This window comes from Mya arenaria, chromosome 6 (genome assembly GCF_026914265.1).
Source record: "Mya arenaria isolate MELC-2E11 chromosome 6, ASM2691426v1".
NCBI classification, from domain to species: domain Eukaryota; kingdom Metazoa; phylum Mollusca; class Bivalvia; order Myida; family Myidae; genus Mya; species Mya arenaria.
The window spans coordinates 68698803-68712080 of record NC_069127.1 but is presented as its reverse complement, the minus strand read 5'-3'; the positions used below and the strand labels follow the sequence as shown (position 1 = coordinate 68712080).

General features: G+C 33.6%; 1 protein-coding gene across 2 annotated transcripts in view; it reads right to left on the bottom strand.

The window, feature by feature from the left end:
* Positions 1-13126, bottom strand: part of LOC128236678 (neuron navigator 2-like) — a 188774-nt gene extending 175648 nt beyond the window's left edge. The window contains exons 1-2 of one of the 2 annotated variants that reach the window (XM_052951710.1): positions 13117-13126; positions 12316-12463 (exon numbers count right to left, since the gene is read on the bottom strand). In XM_052951710.1, coding sequence (XP_052807670.1) covers positions 12316-12387 — 72 coding nt within the window. In that variant the 5' untranslated portion in view covers positions 12388-12463; positions 13117-13126. Of the gene's footprint in view, positions 1-12315; positions 12464-12845; positions 12926-13116 lie in introns of those variants that run through there. The other variant, XM_052951709.1, reaches the window with a different exon arrangement.
* Between the last annotated feature and the right edge of the window lie 152 nt (positions 13127-13278).

Below are 13278 nucleotides of genomic sequence, written 5' to 3'. Positions count from 1 at the left end.
ATTACTTGAGCTGAGCATATTCTAAGTGCCTGGTATAATCAATTGGAATGATAAATGTCCATGTTTAGGAAATCAATTCTAATGTGGTATTATCATTTTCTGATGCCAGACAACTACTGACAGTCCTATAAAGACTGTGGTCAGAGGTTAGGGATTCAACCAATAGCACTCTGAATTTCTGGCTATCAATGCTTCTACACACTTTGTGATGCTGCCTTTGCCTTCAGCACAGCAAGAGGTTTAGGGTTAGGACTAGGGTTAGGGTTATGTTGACTGAAAACATAAACATACTTTGAGATTCAACTGAATTTGTGGTTAATTGCACACAGAACAATGTCATTTTCTCAAAGTCTTGTTTGTCTCTTTATCTGTCTAAGTGTGTCCATGTTTCTTTCACAATGTGAGAATTAATTTTACAGAGCATCAGTAATGGAAACTGGAAAGTCATTCATTCTCTTACTGGATGGCAAATTTTCTGAGTCAGTGACAATCAAATATAAAGAAATATTAACCCTGAATATTGGCTGCATTTAAGTCTATCTTAAACATCACTGTTTGTTTGCAAATTTCAGTCAGAGCTATACAAATGGCCTTTTCTGCAGGCTGTGCACAATTACAATTAAAGCCCCAACTCTATATAGAACCATGATTTCATTCATCACAATTTTCCTTAGATCTACTGAAACCACAGCAGATTTGTGAGATCAAAGATTTAATTCCATTTTCATTGAAAAGAAAGTTCAGCTTGCATGCTGGTACTGATTAGGCTTAAAACACTTCATTCTGTGATGAACTGAACAATGCAATTAAGGGAAGGAAACATGTTGAATATTTATTGGTTCCAATCCATGTCTGTAGGAATTCAATTCCAGGCGTTTTCATAGCCATTGGACTGTTTTCTGCTGATATAACACAGAGTTAGGAGTGTGTCAGGAATTAAAAGGCAATTCTGGAGCTTGTTAACAAATATGGTAATCAGGAAGAGTATGCAAGTCCGTTTTTTCTACAGCAATAGCTTTTAAAACATAAATTTTCATTGCCACTGACTGCAATATCTTGTATTAGGCGTGGAACACAATTTGGAGAGTTTTGAATAATTCACCATATGATATAGTATGATGTTTCCCCATAGGATCTATTGAACAGCAAAGTGATTATGGCAAATATTTTATTTCCTTATGCAGTGACAATTTTATGATACCAGACTTAAAGGGGCATAGTCGGCTAATTCCATTAGTGATGGTTTATATTTAGGAATAAAAAAATAAACAATGGGCTGATAACCCTAAACTATCTAAAAGCGAAGTGTCCGAATTTGAAAAATGATAAATTGTTTTAAAGTATCTTCCAACAACCCACAACAGTTTTCAAAACAATAACAGTAAACATTCAAATGTTGACAACTTTTATTTCAATTCTGACAATTTCTTTAATTGTGTTTTAAATCTTAATTTTTACACAAGATCTTCTCAGATAACATGTTGTGTACTGTGGTGGATTATTCATAATGATACCGGACTCACAGTGGTGTAATGGATAAGATACTTGACTGTAGACCCAGAGCAGAAATGTTCGAATCCTGATGCAGAAAGATTTAAAAGAAAGATCTGATTTACTTGTTTTCATTATATTTATAAAATTAATTCCTGTCTTAACTTATTTTTTTTAAATTTTTAGCTTATGTATGGTCCTTTAAATAGGTGACACCCTGAAAACATCGCTCTTTTGCTCCTGGTCCTAACTGCAATAAGTTTCATGGTAAAGTGCTATATCACCCAGCCGAAAATAAATTTGACGTTAAAATATGTAGGAATTTAAATTGTATGCAAATTGTATGAATAAAAACCGAAATGCTAAGAAAATACGTCTTCCCCGATGAAGCATCAAAACTCTAAGAATCCTGTTTTCTTGAGATCTAAGACCTCCATAAGAGAACTATAATTATTCATTATCTCCATGTAAAACTCACATATGTTTCCTGCTATTATGAGATATTGGTAATAAATAGGCAATAAATGTCTGGTGATGGGTAACCATGGCAACCAGGTACAAATTGATAGTACAAACAGGGAAAAAACAAATATTTAATTTTTCACCTGTGACAGATTGATGAGCGGAGGTAAATAAATTTGCCAATTTATGGTATCTTAAAATTATAAGAAAACATATAACTGTCTCTTTGGAGCTGCTTGAGAAATAATGGACAGTAAAGAAAAATAACCTGATAAAACACAACCATATAAAGGTGTAAAACATTTTCTAGCAAATGCTATACGTTAAAATATTTTTTTAAAAATGGCTACTTGTTAAGCAATATGTGTCTTTTGTGGTTACAGCTGCAGAATACGACTGTGAATCCAATAATGCTTCTTGTACCTTCTTTATTTCAGAATGGCACCATGAGGTTAAAGCCTTCCATATGTCAGTGACAGGTCATGCCAGGACACCTTCTGACTACAACACGGTCAACACCGAGGTCAACTACTGACCAATGCAGAAAACAATAGCTTACAACTGACCAGCAAAACAAAAGCTGACCAGCAGACACAAGGCTCTAAACATACATCAAAACAGAGATTACCCATAATCCTGCTGTGCTAATGACCACTGTGGGACACCAATGACCATAAAGGGTAAAAGTGGTCCAGCTAATTGATTGAAAACTGGCCACTACTGGACACTTGGCTGCTGGACAAAATCAATCCGAACAAGTGTACATCTACTGATGGTATCATAACTGAAATAATTAATATTTTATATGTTTTCTAATAAAACGCATGAAGAAGCACTGTTATCATTTCTCATGAAATCTATATTTCTGTGAGAAGCATGATATATCATGGCATTGCATGATGTCTTATAACTCTTTAAAATTTGCCTTTCTTTCTAACTAAGATAAATCCAGGGCTTGGTGGTGGTAAGTTCATCAAGAATCCTAGGAGAGATAAAGAGAGAGTTTTTACCCAGTAAGGAGAGATTGTGTACCTAGAAGGGATAAGGAATTATTTTGTACCTAGGCAAGATAAGGAGAGATTTAGACATTCTAAAATGCTGTCCAGGCTTTTTTTAATGATGGTTAGCCTGGAATGACTAAGGAGAGATTTTGCACCTAGGCAAAATAAGGAGAGATTTTGTACCTATGCAAGATAAGGAGATAATTTGTAGGAGAGAAAAGAAGAAATTGTGTGCCTCATATAATTTTTTACCTAGGAGAGATTAGGAGAAAGTTTGTTCCTCTCAGGGGAGAGAATGTACATGTAGCTAGGAGTGTTTAGGAGATATTTTGGACACTACAGTACAAAAGCTTATGTCTAATCACTATTAAAGGATTTCAGGTGGGAAAATATTTTCTTGTCTTAGATTGTTTGTGAAACTTTCTGGGCTCTGGTACCAAGATGTGCCAAGAAAATATGAGCACAGAAACTGTAAGAGAATATCTTCACATTTGTCCTTTGGGAAATAAAACGTAAGGAGGTATAACAAGAAGTCATATCTGTAAATGGATCTTTATAATCAAGGAACCGTTGGACAAACAGTCATGTCTACTCTCACTAATGTTCTGTATACACTTAAAATAATTTTGCAAAATAGATTACAAGACAAAGCATTAGCCTATATTCAGATAACAACATATATCCCAAAGCAATTACCAAGCCAATACTAAAGCAATTAAGAATGAATGTAATTGGAGACATCTTTTTACAACTGCATTTCCGACCTGTCAAGCGCATCTCCTCTGCAAGCTAAGGCAATTCCAGGGAGTCGTAGTCTGCCAGATCCAGGATTGACAGTGGAAAAAAGCAGTCAAACATTGTCTATTTAGAAAATTTTATTTATCTGATTGTGAGGGCCAACTTGCCATAATTACTGTTCCCCATTTTTATAAATCCATAAAAAAAAATTCAGTAAAAGTATCAAGCTAACAAGACCTGTCACAGTCATGTGAAAAATGCCCAAAATTGGGCCTTGGATGACGGATAGCCATTATAACGTATACCATGGGGGATGTTTGTAAAACATATATGCCTCCTTCCCTAATGGCAGCCAATTAGTCATTTCCCATAAAATGGCTGTGGGTCATCTTCAGGTCATGACCAGCTTCCCTACCAACTTTGATTTCCATAGGCCTAATAAAGCATACTCTAGTTATTACTCAGACAAGCTTTTATGATCCAAGGTCACCTTGACTGTGACCTATGACATATTGACCTCAAAATCAATGGGGATCATCTGTTGGCCATGACCAACCTCCCTGCCAAGTTTGAGGACTGTGGGACCAAGCATACTGTAGCTTTCAAATTGACAAGCTTTATTTGTAAAATGACACTTAGAACATGGCCTTTAACCTGCTGACCTCAAAATAAATAAAGATCATCTACTTGTCATGACCAACCTCCCTATCAAGGCTTAGGACCATAGGACCAAGCATACTCTTGTTATTAATCACAAGACAAGCATTTTAAGTCCAAGGTCACTGCAACCATGACCTTTGACCTATTAACCTTAACCAAAGGCATTATCTGCTGGTCATGACCAACCTCCCTACCAAGTTTGATAGGACAAGGTGCACACAGTGGTCTACCGACTGACATACATATTGTGGAAATCACTATCCCATCACTTCGAAGTGGGGGGGGGGGGGGGCACAAAATGATGAAATGATGATGATGATGATGATGGTGATGATGATGATGATGATGATGATGATGATGATGATGATGACAAGGACAATAAAAATGCCAATGAGTATTGGATCTGGCGTTGATATAAATGGCACTGTAGAAACTGTTAATTCCAATTGATATCTCTATGAACACATGTAAGCCCATGTACTTTTTCGTATTCAGTTTGTTGCCATCCAATTACATAAATCAAATATTTGAACAACGAAACCGTAATACCAGAATAATATCTACCCCCATTACAGAACAAAAGAACAATAAGCGCACATGTAATGACCGTACATCTATATTACAGATATTGAGAGAGCTGTGGACTGCGTTCGATACCAGACATGTTGTAATGTAATGCATTGTACGCCAATTGGTTGCAGCGAGACAGACTGGGACCCGATTTGATCTTTTCCTGCAATTTCTATGAATTTTGTATCATAATTATGTCAGCATTATGAACATACAGATGAAATAAGCAATATCTGTGGTCCATAAAATATTTCTAAGAAGCCTTCCCATTAGAGAATAGGGCATTTGGAAACTGAAGACATTCTGCAAGAATAAAAAAGAATCTATCCATAGCAAAATTTATTTTACTTTCTTATGAAGAACATCGATTCTGTCGTGCATGCAAAAAAAAACCCACAAAATTTCTTCTGAATTTCAGCCAAATGTCCAAAGCAGTGAAAACGTAAGTGGAAAAGTTTCCCCAACAATTCATTACTCCACTTCCTTATTGGGCATGGTTTCCATAAAACAGTGATTAGTGGAGACCGATGTTTATTTCTCCATTTATCCGACTCTATCAATTATATCAACGATGGACCTGACATGCATTTGGCCCTCGGTTTGAGTAAAGACCTTTGATTTCCGAGCAAAACCAATATACAATCGGAAAAAATCGCTTAATATGTTTTTTTAAGAATATTCTTTGAACTCAATCCCCTGCAAGCAAAACGTGCTTTTGTCTTATTTATTTAAATGCATCACAAAAGAGAAAAAGCAAATAAACTACTCCGAGTTGATTGAGAAGCCTCATTTGAATATTAACTCATGGAATAGAAATGTAACATTTCTGACTGGCTGAAAATGTGGTACTTCTGTAGATTTTGTTCCATATCGCAATTATGTGTTCAGGGTAATCAACACTGCTTCAAGTTGTTTCAACAACTGCGAGTGCTTTTTTTGTTAAAGGTACAATAAAGACCAAAAATTTATTTTCCTGATAATTAATGCATCTGAAAACACGTATTTTAACATTACAATACTCTATAATATTGAAATTGCAGAAAAATATACAATTAAAGTATTAAAATATATTTGGTTTTAGTTGGGTATTTTTGCAGCGAGCCCACATCGGTAAAGTCAAGAAGAAAGGACTTGTACAACAGTTGTGGATATTTTGACCTTTTAACAATACATTGATTACATCACATGATAATGTCAATCAACCAATCACGCAACAACAAATTGCTCAAAGACGTAAGTGACTCTATTGAAAATTGTCCTATTCAAAGACGATATTTGAACAAATATCAACGTTTGCTGAAGTGTTCCAGCTGTCAGTATCTTAAATAGTTTTAACACTCCTAATGATTTGCCACACTTTATTAGGTAATATAAAAGTGCATTTTACAAACCATGAGTGAGTCCCTGTATTAGATGTAGTATACAATGTAAATTCAAAGTTGAATAAGTCATTATTCTGTTTTAATGCAATTTCAGGAAGAAGGACACATCACTATATATGCAATATTTTATTTTTTAAAAAAACAAAACATTTATTTTCTGATTTGAGTCATCATTTCCCACAAAAGTCCATCCTTGTAATAAAGTGCATGACATCGTTGTATATTGATAAATTAGCAGTAAAAACATTTGATCAAAAAAAAGAAAATTCATTACAGCTAGTAATTATTCACATATTCCTGACAAAACTCATTAGATGTAGGCATAAAGGTGATAAATTTTGATGAGTCCCTCTGATGTCCAAATATAAATGAAAGAACTCATCACTTTGATTACAATCCAATAATTTCACAGTGCATTCTGCAACATTAATGGTCTGCAAATTTCTGCTAATGAGAAATGTCACAATATTTAGTTAATCTGGATATATGTAGGCCAAGGGAGAATACTAAAATATTATCATCAACTTATTAAAAAAGGATTTGTCTCCCTTACACTGGTTAAGCGATCATGCATCATAAAACTAACATAAAATTATTATTGTTTTAAGAAAAAAAAAGCAATGATTTAAATTTGTTCATTCCATAACAGTTGTGAAACTAATTAGACCATCAACATCTAGTTGTTCAATATTATTTACTTGGGTTGGAGTTAATAGGCTAGGGGGATGGGGGTCTAAGGACTAAAATGCTGCGGTAGGGAAGTGGGAGTGGGGCATAGTTCCCGGAGGAATCCAACTTGGACGATATCCATGTGTGTGACCAACAACATAACATACAAACTTTTCAATGTAACAATCTAAGCTGATTTTTTTTAACAAGACACTGGATGATTTTAGAGAAAAACTATTGAACAAAACCAGCCAGATCAAAAAAATATTTTAAATATAGCCATATAAAGTACTTTAGTTGTTCGCTTTTTCAAATTTATTAAGGTCTGCCTGCGCCTGTTGTCTGCATTATTACTTGACCCTGCTGTGATGCCATCAAGACTTAAAACATGTTCAAATGCCGAAAGTGACAGGAGATTGAAGTGACTGTGATTCCAAGTAAAATCCAGACATTAGAAGACATGAAGAAACAGAGTGAGATACAAGAGATCTTGTTGGGATACCATGACTCTTAGGAAAGAGGCCTCTTGGTACTTTATTACAGCACTGATACACTGGATACAACTTTCCTGGGTTTAACAACTACTTATAAGTACACCTATATTTATCTGAAGATTTTCTTATAAATTTATAGAATTCCTTTTATCTAAAGTAGAGGTCACTATGGTCATAAAGAATCAATTATACAAAGGAGTCAAGTTAAAGAGCTTAGTCATTATCCATGTAGAAACAATTATAACATCACTGAACCCCTTTATCAGATATGATTAGGGGCCAAAAATGACATCACTGATATGACTGACTATCACCATAATCACTTGTCAAATGTCACATGACCAAGAATGACCAATTAGGACGGCTGATACCGATGGCCTATTGGTGGATGGTCAAGGCTGTCTCCAAGCCACATCTGGAAAAAATCTTTTAGAAAGTTCTTTGACACTAATCTTCTTAAAATGAAGGCTAGATGACCTGCGTTCACTCCCTAGGGGGCTCAATGTTATAGTGCCAGGAATTTTAAGTTTGTCGATCTATTTGTTTCTTTGTATTCTGAGAATAAAAAATGTACAACATATCACTGAAATGAAGCAGCTTCATTCTTTTCAACAAACCAATCACAAAATTGTATTTGATTCTATAATCTTTACTTCAACACCATTTGTTTGAATCACTCTGGTACTTTTAATAAAAAATACACATGAAATAACACTTAAATTTGTGATTAGAACTAAACTTATAACTTAAATTCATGATTGTACAAGAATATCATGCAAGTTTATGGATAAATACGTCCCAAACCTAAAGAAAAAAATATGGTTTATCTTCAATTTGTTCAATTTCCAAATTTCCAATACAAAAAATGATGGTCAGGTTCTTTTACATGTAATCACTGAATCTTCATTGTAACAACATATGAATAATGCATTATTCACAGCCAAAAGGACAAGATTGCCCTTCAAACATCAACATCAACTCCCAAGTCGGGAAGCTTCTGCTCTCGCCAGTTCCATCAACACCTCCGAGTCCGATTCCGAAATAATATACCATCAAGAACACTCATATAAGGGAAAAATCTATACAAATTGCATCTCGTTCCGAAAAAACAATAAGATATTTCAGACGTCGTGGATCAGCTTACACCTAAAACTTTGAAGGCAGTTCGGCAATTTTCACAATAGGGGTAATTCTTTTTAGCATTTCTCATGGAGGGAAAGATTATCCGCTTTGGGAATTGCATAGTTAATGTTTACTGCTCATGAAATGTATATCTTAACAAACAAACATGAAAAAAATATCTCAAAAACGTAGCGATAAAATCGATAATGATCAAGTTTTGTTGAAAAATCGATCATTTACAACTGAGGTCAGCAAATATCAATGTCATTATCTTGAAATGGATCATCCCTTTACGCCTTAAAAAAATGGTAGAGTAACAGAATAATATTTTTGTATTCAGCTAAAAGTCTTGATTGATCGATTATTTCTGATGAGGGATAATAAATATGATTTTAGACCAATTTTCAATCCTTACTAAAAAGGTTTCAGCACACTGTTTTGTAGAAGATCATATCATTGAAATATTTTTTTACAGAAAATTTACTTCTCACAAAAATTGAATTTTGCCTAATAAATAGTTTCAATAAATAAGAAATTGTTAAAAAAAAGAAGTGAACATCCATATTATTATGAGTATTCCTATAATTTCATACTCATTATTGTATCCAAAAGATAATTATCCTCATCATACAAACAAAAATCTTAAATTCATTAAAAAAGAACAATGCATGGAACTCATTAATCAAAATTGGAAATAATCAAGGACATCATTTCGAAGTCATCATCAGCAGCTTACAAACGACAAGCTGAAATTCCAGAAGAGCGAGTAGGACTTCATCCGAGAAAGACAGAAATTAACGGCTAAGAAATAGAGTCATACTGCCTCAGAGACATTTTTCCACATTAGGGACATTACCAAATGACAACAAAACTGTGAGTCATCTCAACTTGTTTTCTCTTCATTTTTTTACGCAAGAGCTGCGTCTTTCTGGCTCGGTTTCAATCAATGTTGGAAAGTTCAGGGGAATATGTGATGTCTCGAACATAAATCTCTTGGAACCTGCTTCAAGACAATATGACTGAATGCAAATGCTCTGGAACCCCTTAATTTTAAAGCTCCCTTTTCTGACACTTCCACGGTTTTATCACGTAACTTGCTGGAAATGTGAGAAACTGCAAATAAGGAGCGACGCGGCGGATGATCTCATATATTGTTCCAATTTAAATCAACAGTAATCAGCTAAATTTTTTCTAAGATGATTTATTTTCCCTGCAGTATTAGGGGAAGATGAACAATGAAGGAATTTCGCCAATATAAGCAGATTTGAAGTAAAAAATGATCAATTTTAGGGATAGAAATTTTGCAAAATTGTAACCAATCATGTTATAAATTGATCTCAGAAAATCGGAGCCAGTCTCATTGATATAACATAGTTGTTCTAAACAGACTGAATTTTGAGAAAGCATGACAAATTAAAACTGGATCTCTTGCTAATACAAATGTATAATTCAAGGGCTATTATAAAAAAAGTCAAAAACTTTAAAATTTAAAATATGGGAAACATAAGAGATATTGTTAGAAAGAGCATATCCTAAAATTGATTTCTAACATCCTTGTTGTACAATTATTGCTTTTCCACATATATGACACTTCAGGTTGATTGTTCAGAACTTTGTTAAAGTTAACAACATGATAACAACAGTATTGTTAACTTTTAAAGACTGAAATATTTGGTGACGTGCTCACATATTTAAATATAGCAGATACAGCTGTCTCAAATATTGTTTAAGATACAACAGTTCACAAAGTAACAATTTGAACGTTAACAACAATGATGTTAGAACGTTAACAAAGTTATAAATATTTACAAACAAAATTTCTGAAATTTACATATTGGTCATAAATATTCGTCAGTGTGGAAGGGGGGGGGGGGGGGTCATCAGGTGACCAGCGAGTGAGTAGCATGGGTAAAATAATATGGTTGATGAAAATTGTATTAAAATCAATCAGGCATGTCATGGTTTTATGACTTTGTATTTGTTTTTCATTTATTTTTTATTCACATATTTTTTTTAAATTATATAAAAGTCGCAATTCATATATAATTTTTTGGATTTTTCCTTTATATCTAGACATGGGAACAATTAAGATTGTTCATGCTAATCTTTCATGAAATAGTATTTAGTTCAGAAAGAAATTGAAGAAAAACATCAAATACTGGCCAGTTTGAGATATCGACCAGTGCAGTTAAATCACATTCAACATAATATTTTCAATATCAAAAATGATCTGCAAAACATGATTGTTAAAAACAGTTGTCATATTAATAAAAGACATTTCCTGACAATATATATAATATAGATCAGGAAGGTTTCTGCATGGAACTCGGTATGTACATATATATGCTGCAGAGGTGGATCCAGGATTTGAAGTTATTTGACATAATTGCTAAGGGCGCAGTAAAGTTTTTTTACTTTCGCCCCCTCTTTGGTACTGATTTTTATTTGGTTTATAATGTTGGCAGTGGGGTTTGAGGGTCTTCCTGCTTGTGTACTGTGGTTGCAACACACTTAAATATCTCTAGGAAAGGCCAAAAAACAAACACATTTAACCAAATATGTACATAACCCTTCATTATTGGGCAATTTATTTCAATATATGGACAGGAATTGTCGGGAGAATTCTGGCATATGTAATCCTGGTTTCAGATTAACATTATAGCAGCAAAACAAATAAATAATGGGTCAGAGAGTTCCTACGAAATGCAATCTTTCTCCCCAAATTATTCTGCCTGCAAGATAAAAGAAACACAGAACAAAGCGTCATATGCAAATAATTTACAGACAAAATATGAAAGCCCAGGGTCAGCCGTCTTCTTACAACTGAAGCTTATAAGTGCAATATAAGTGTAGTAAAGTTTCTACAATATGGGCTTAATTTATGATGTAATAATAACACATTTCTGTTTGTTATAGAAAATATGTTATATAATGAAAGCCTGAATGTAGAAGTCCATACTGGGTTTCTTCACCACAAAAGTATGAAGGCAATTTGTACAAAACCCCTGTTAGCAGAACAGTGACGCAAACGCTCGTCTGTTATTTTTTCAGTCAAGCGGTGGGCATAACTAGACAATTATTAATGCCACAGTTATGATCCTTGCTTTTCATTTGTTTATAGTCTCTTGCAACATGTACACCAAGTTTCATATGAGAAAATCTTAAATGTTTTTTATGTTAAAGCCAAGGTTAAAAAAGAATGTGGATGTCAACGCTGACAACAACACCAAGGTTAAAACTATACCTGGACTTTTTATTCGAAAAAAAAAGTTATGTGCAAAATATTATATATACTGTATACTGGCAGTATATACTTAAATAATGTGAGTTAGTGTACAAAATACTACTAGCATAATACAATGTTTATATGTATATTGAAACTTTATTAAGACTCAGACCTATTCCTCTAATAATCAGAAATCTTAAAAGAAACATGTATAATATTATATCAAACACCCCCATTAAATTATCCAAGTTTACTTTTTATGTCAATATCAGAGAATTAAAAAAAAAGAAAAAAATGTTCAAAATGCACTATTTCAGACAAGAAATAGTTTAAATGTTCTGGGGGCCAACCTCCAAACCCGCCTTCAGACATTTTAATTTCTTTCTGAGGGCGGGGCAAATGTCAAAAGGTTTTCCCCTTAAGTGACAACCCCTCTAACTAATTCCACCACTGGTCACCACACAATATACATCTATCAATCAAAATGTAAGTCCACTTGCCTTAACAGTCTCATCCAAGGATGATGGGGCTGCCCCTTGACCTATTGACCTTGCTGGGCTAGATGTTGACATGGTTACAAGGAACTTGACTTTGCATGCACCTGATATGGTAGGTTCAATGCCATGTGTATGCTTCAGTCTTCAGAATCTGAAAATATTGTCAGGAATTCATTGAAATATACAAGGACTATTTTAGACACTTTAGAATTACTATACAGCATTAAAGACTTTAAAAATAAATAAATATTTTTACTCTTTATGTTTTGTTTTTATCTTAAAAGTTGGATAACTTCATTTAATATATATATTTTTTTTCATAGTAATTCACACATGTCATTGTATACACACAACCCAACAAAAGAGCAGTTCTTGTCCTAAACCTGTATACATAACATTTAATTATTGAAATCGATTTCAAATTTTGTATATTTTTGTGATGACTCAATATCAGTAAAATGTCATACCACTTCACAGTTCAATAATTAACAAATATCACATACATTGTACTGCTGTATGTTTAATCCACATACCTTTTCAATCAATTGGCAAAAATTCACGTGTTTTCAAATTGTAAACAAATACATGTACACACCAGCATGTACACACAAAGACTCGCATGATTAACTACTCATTGGTCTAGCAAAATATAGCAATGTGATTTAAACCATATTCCACTAATCACTTTAAAGAACTTAAATTTTAAACAAAAAATATTCCAGAGGTTGAATTCACATTACTCATTTGGCTTCAATATCTATTAAATACACTAAGTACTACTATAGCATCAGTATTTAGTCATACTCAGCATCCATTGGGTTCTACGTCATCAATATTTGTGTATTGCATTAATTGGGACATTCTATTTGTTTTGACCAACTTCATGCTCTGCCAATGTATGGTTATAATTGGTGTATTATTGTCAGTATTCATATGCACTAATGTTTTTTAATCAAAAGTTCATAT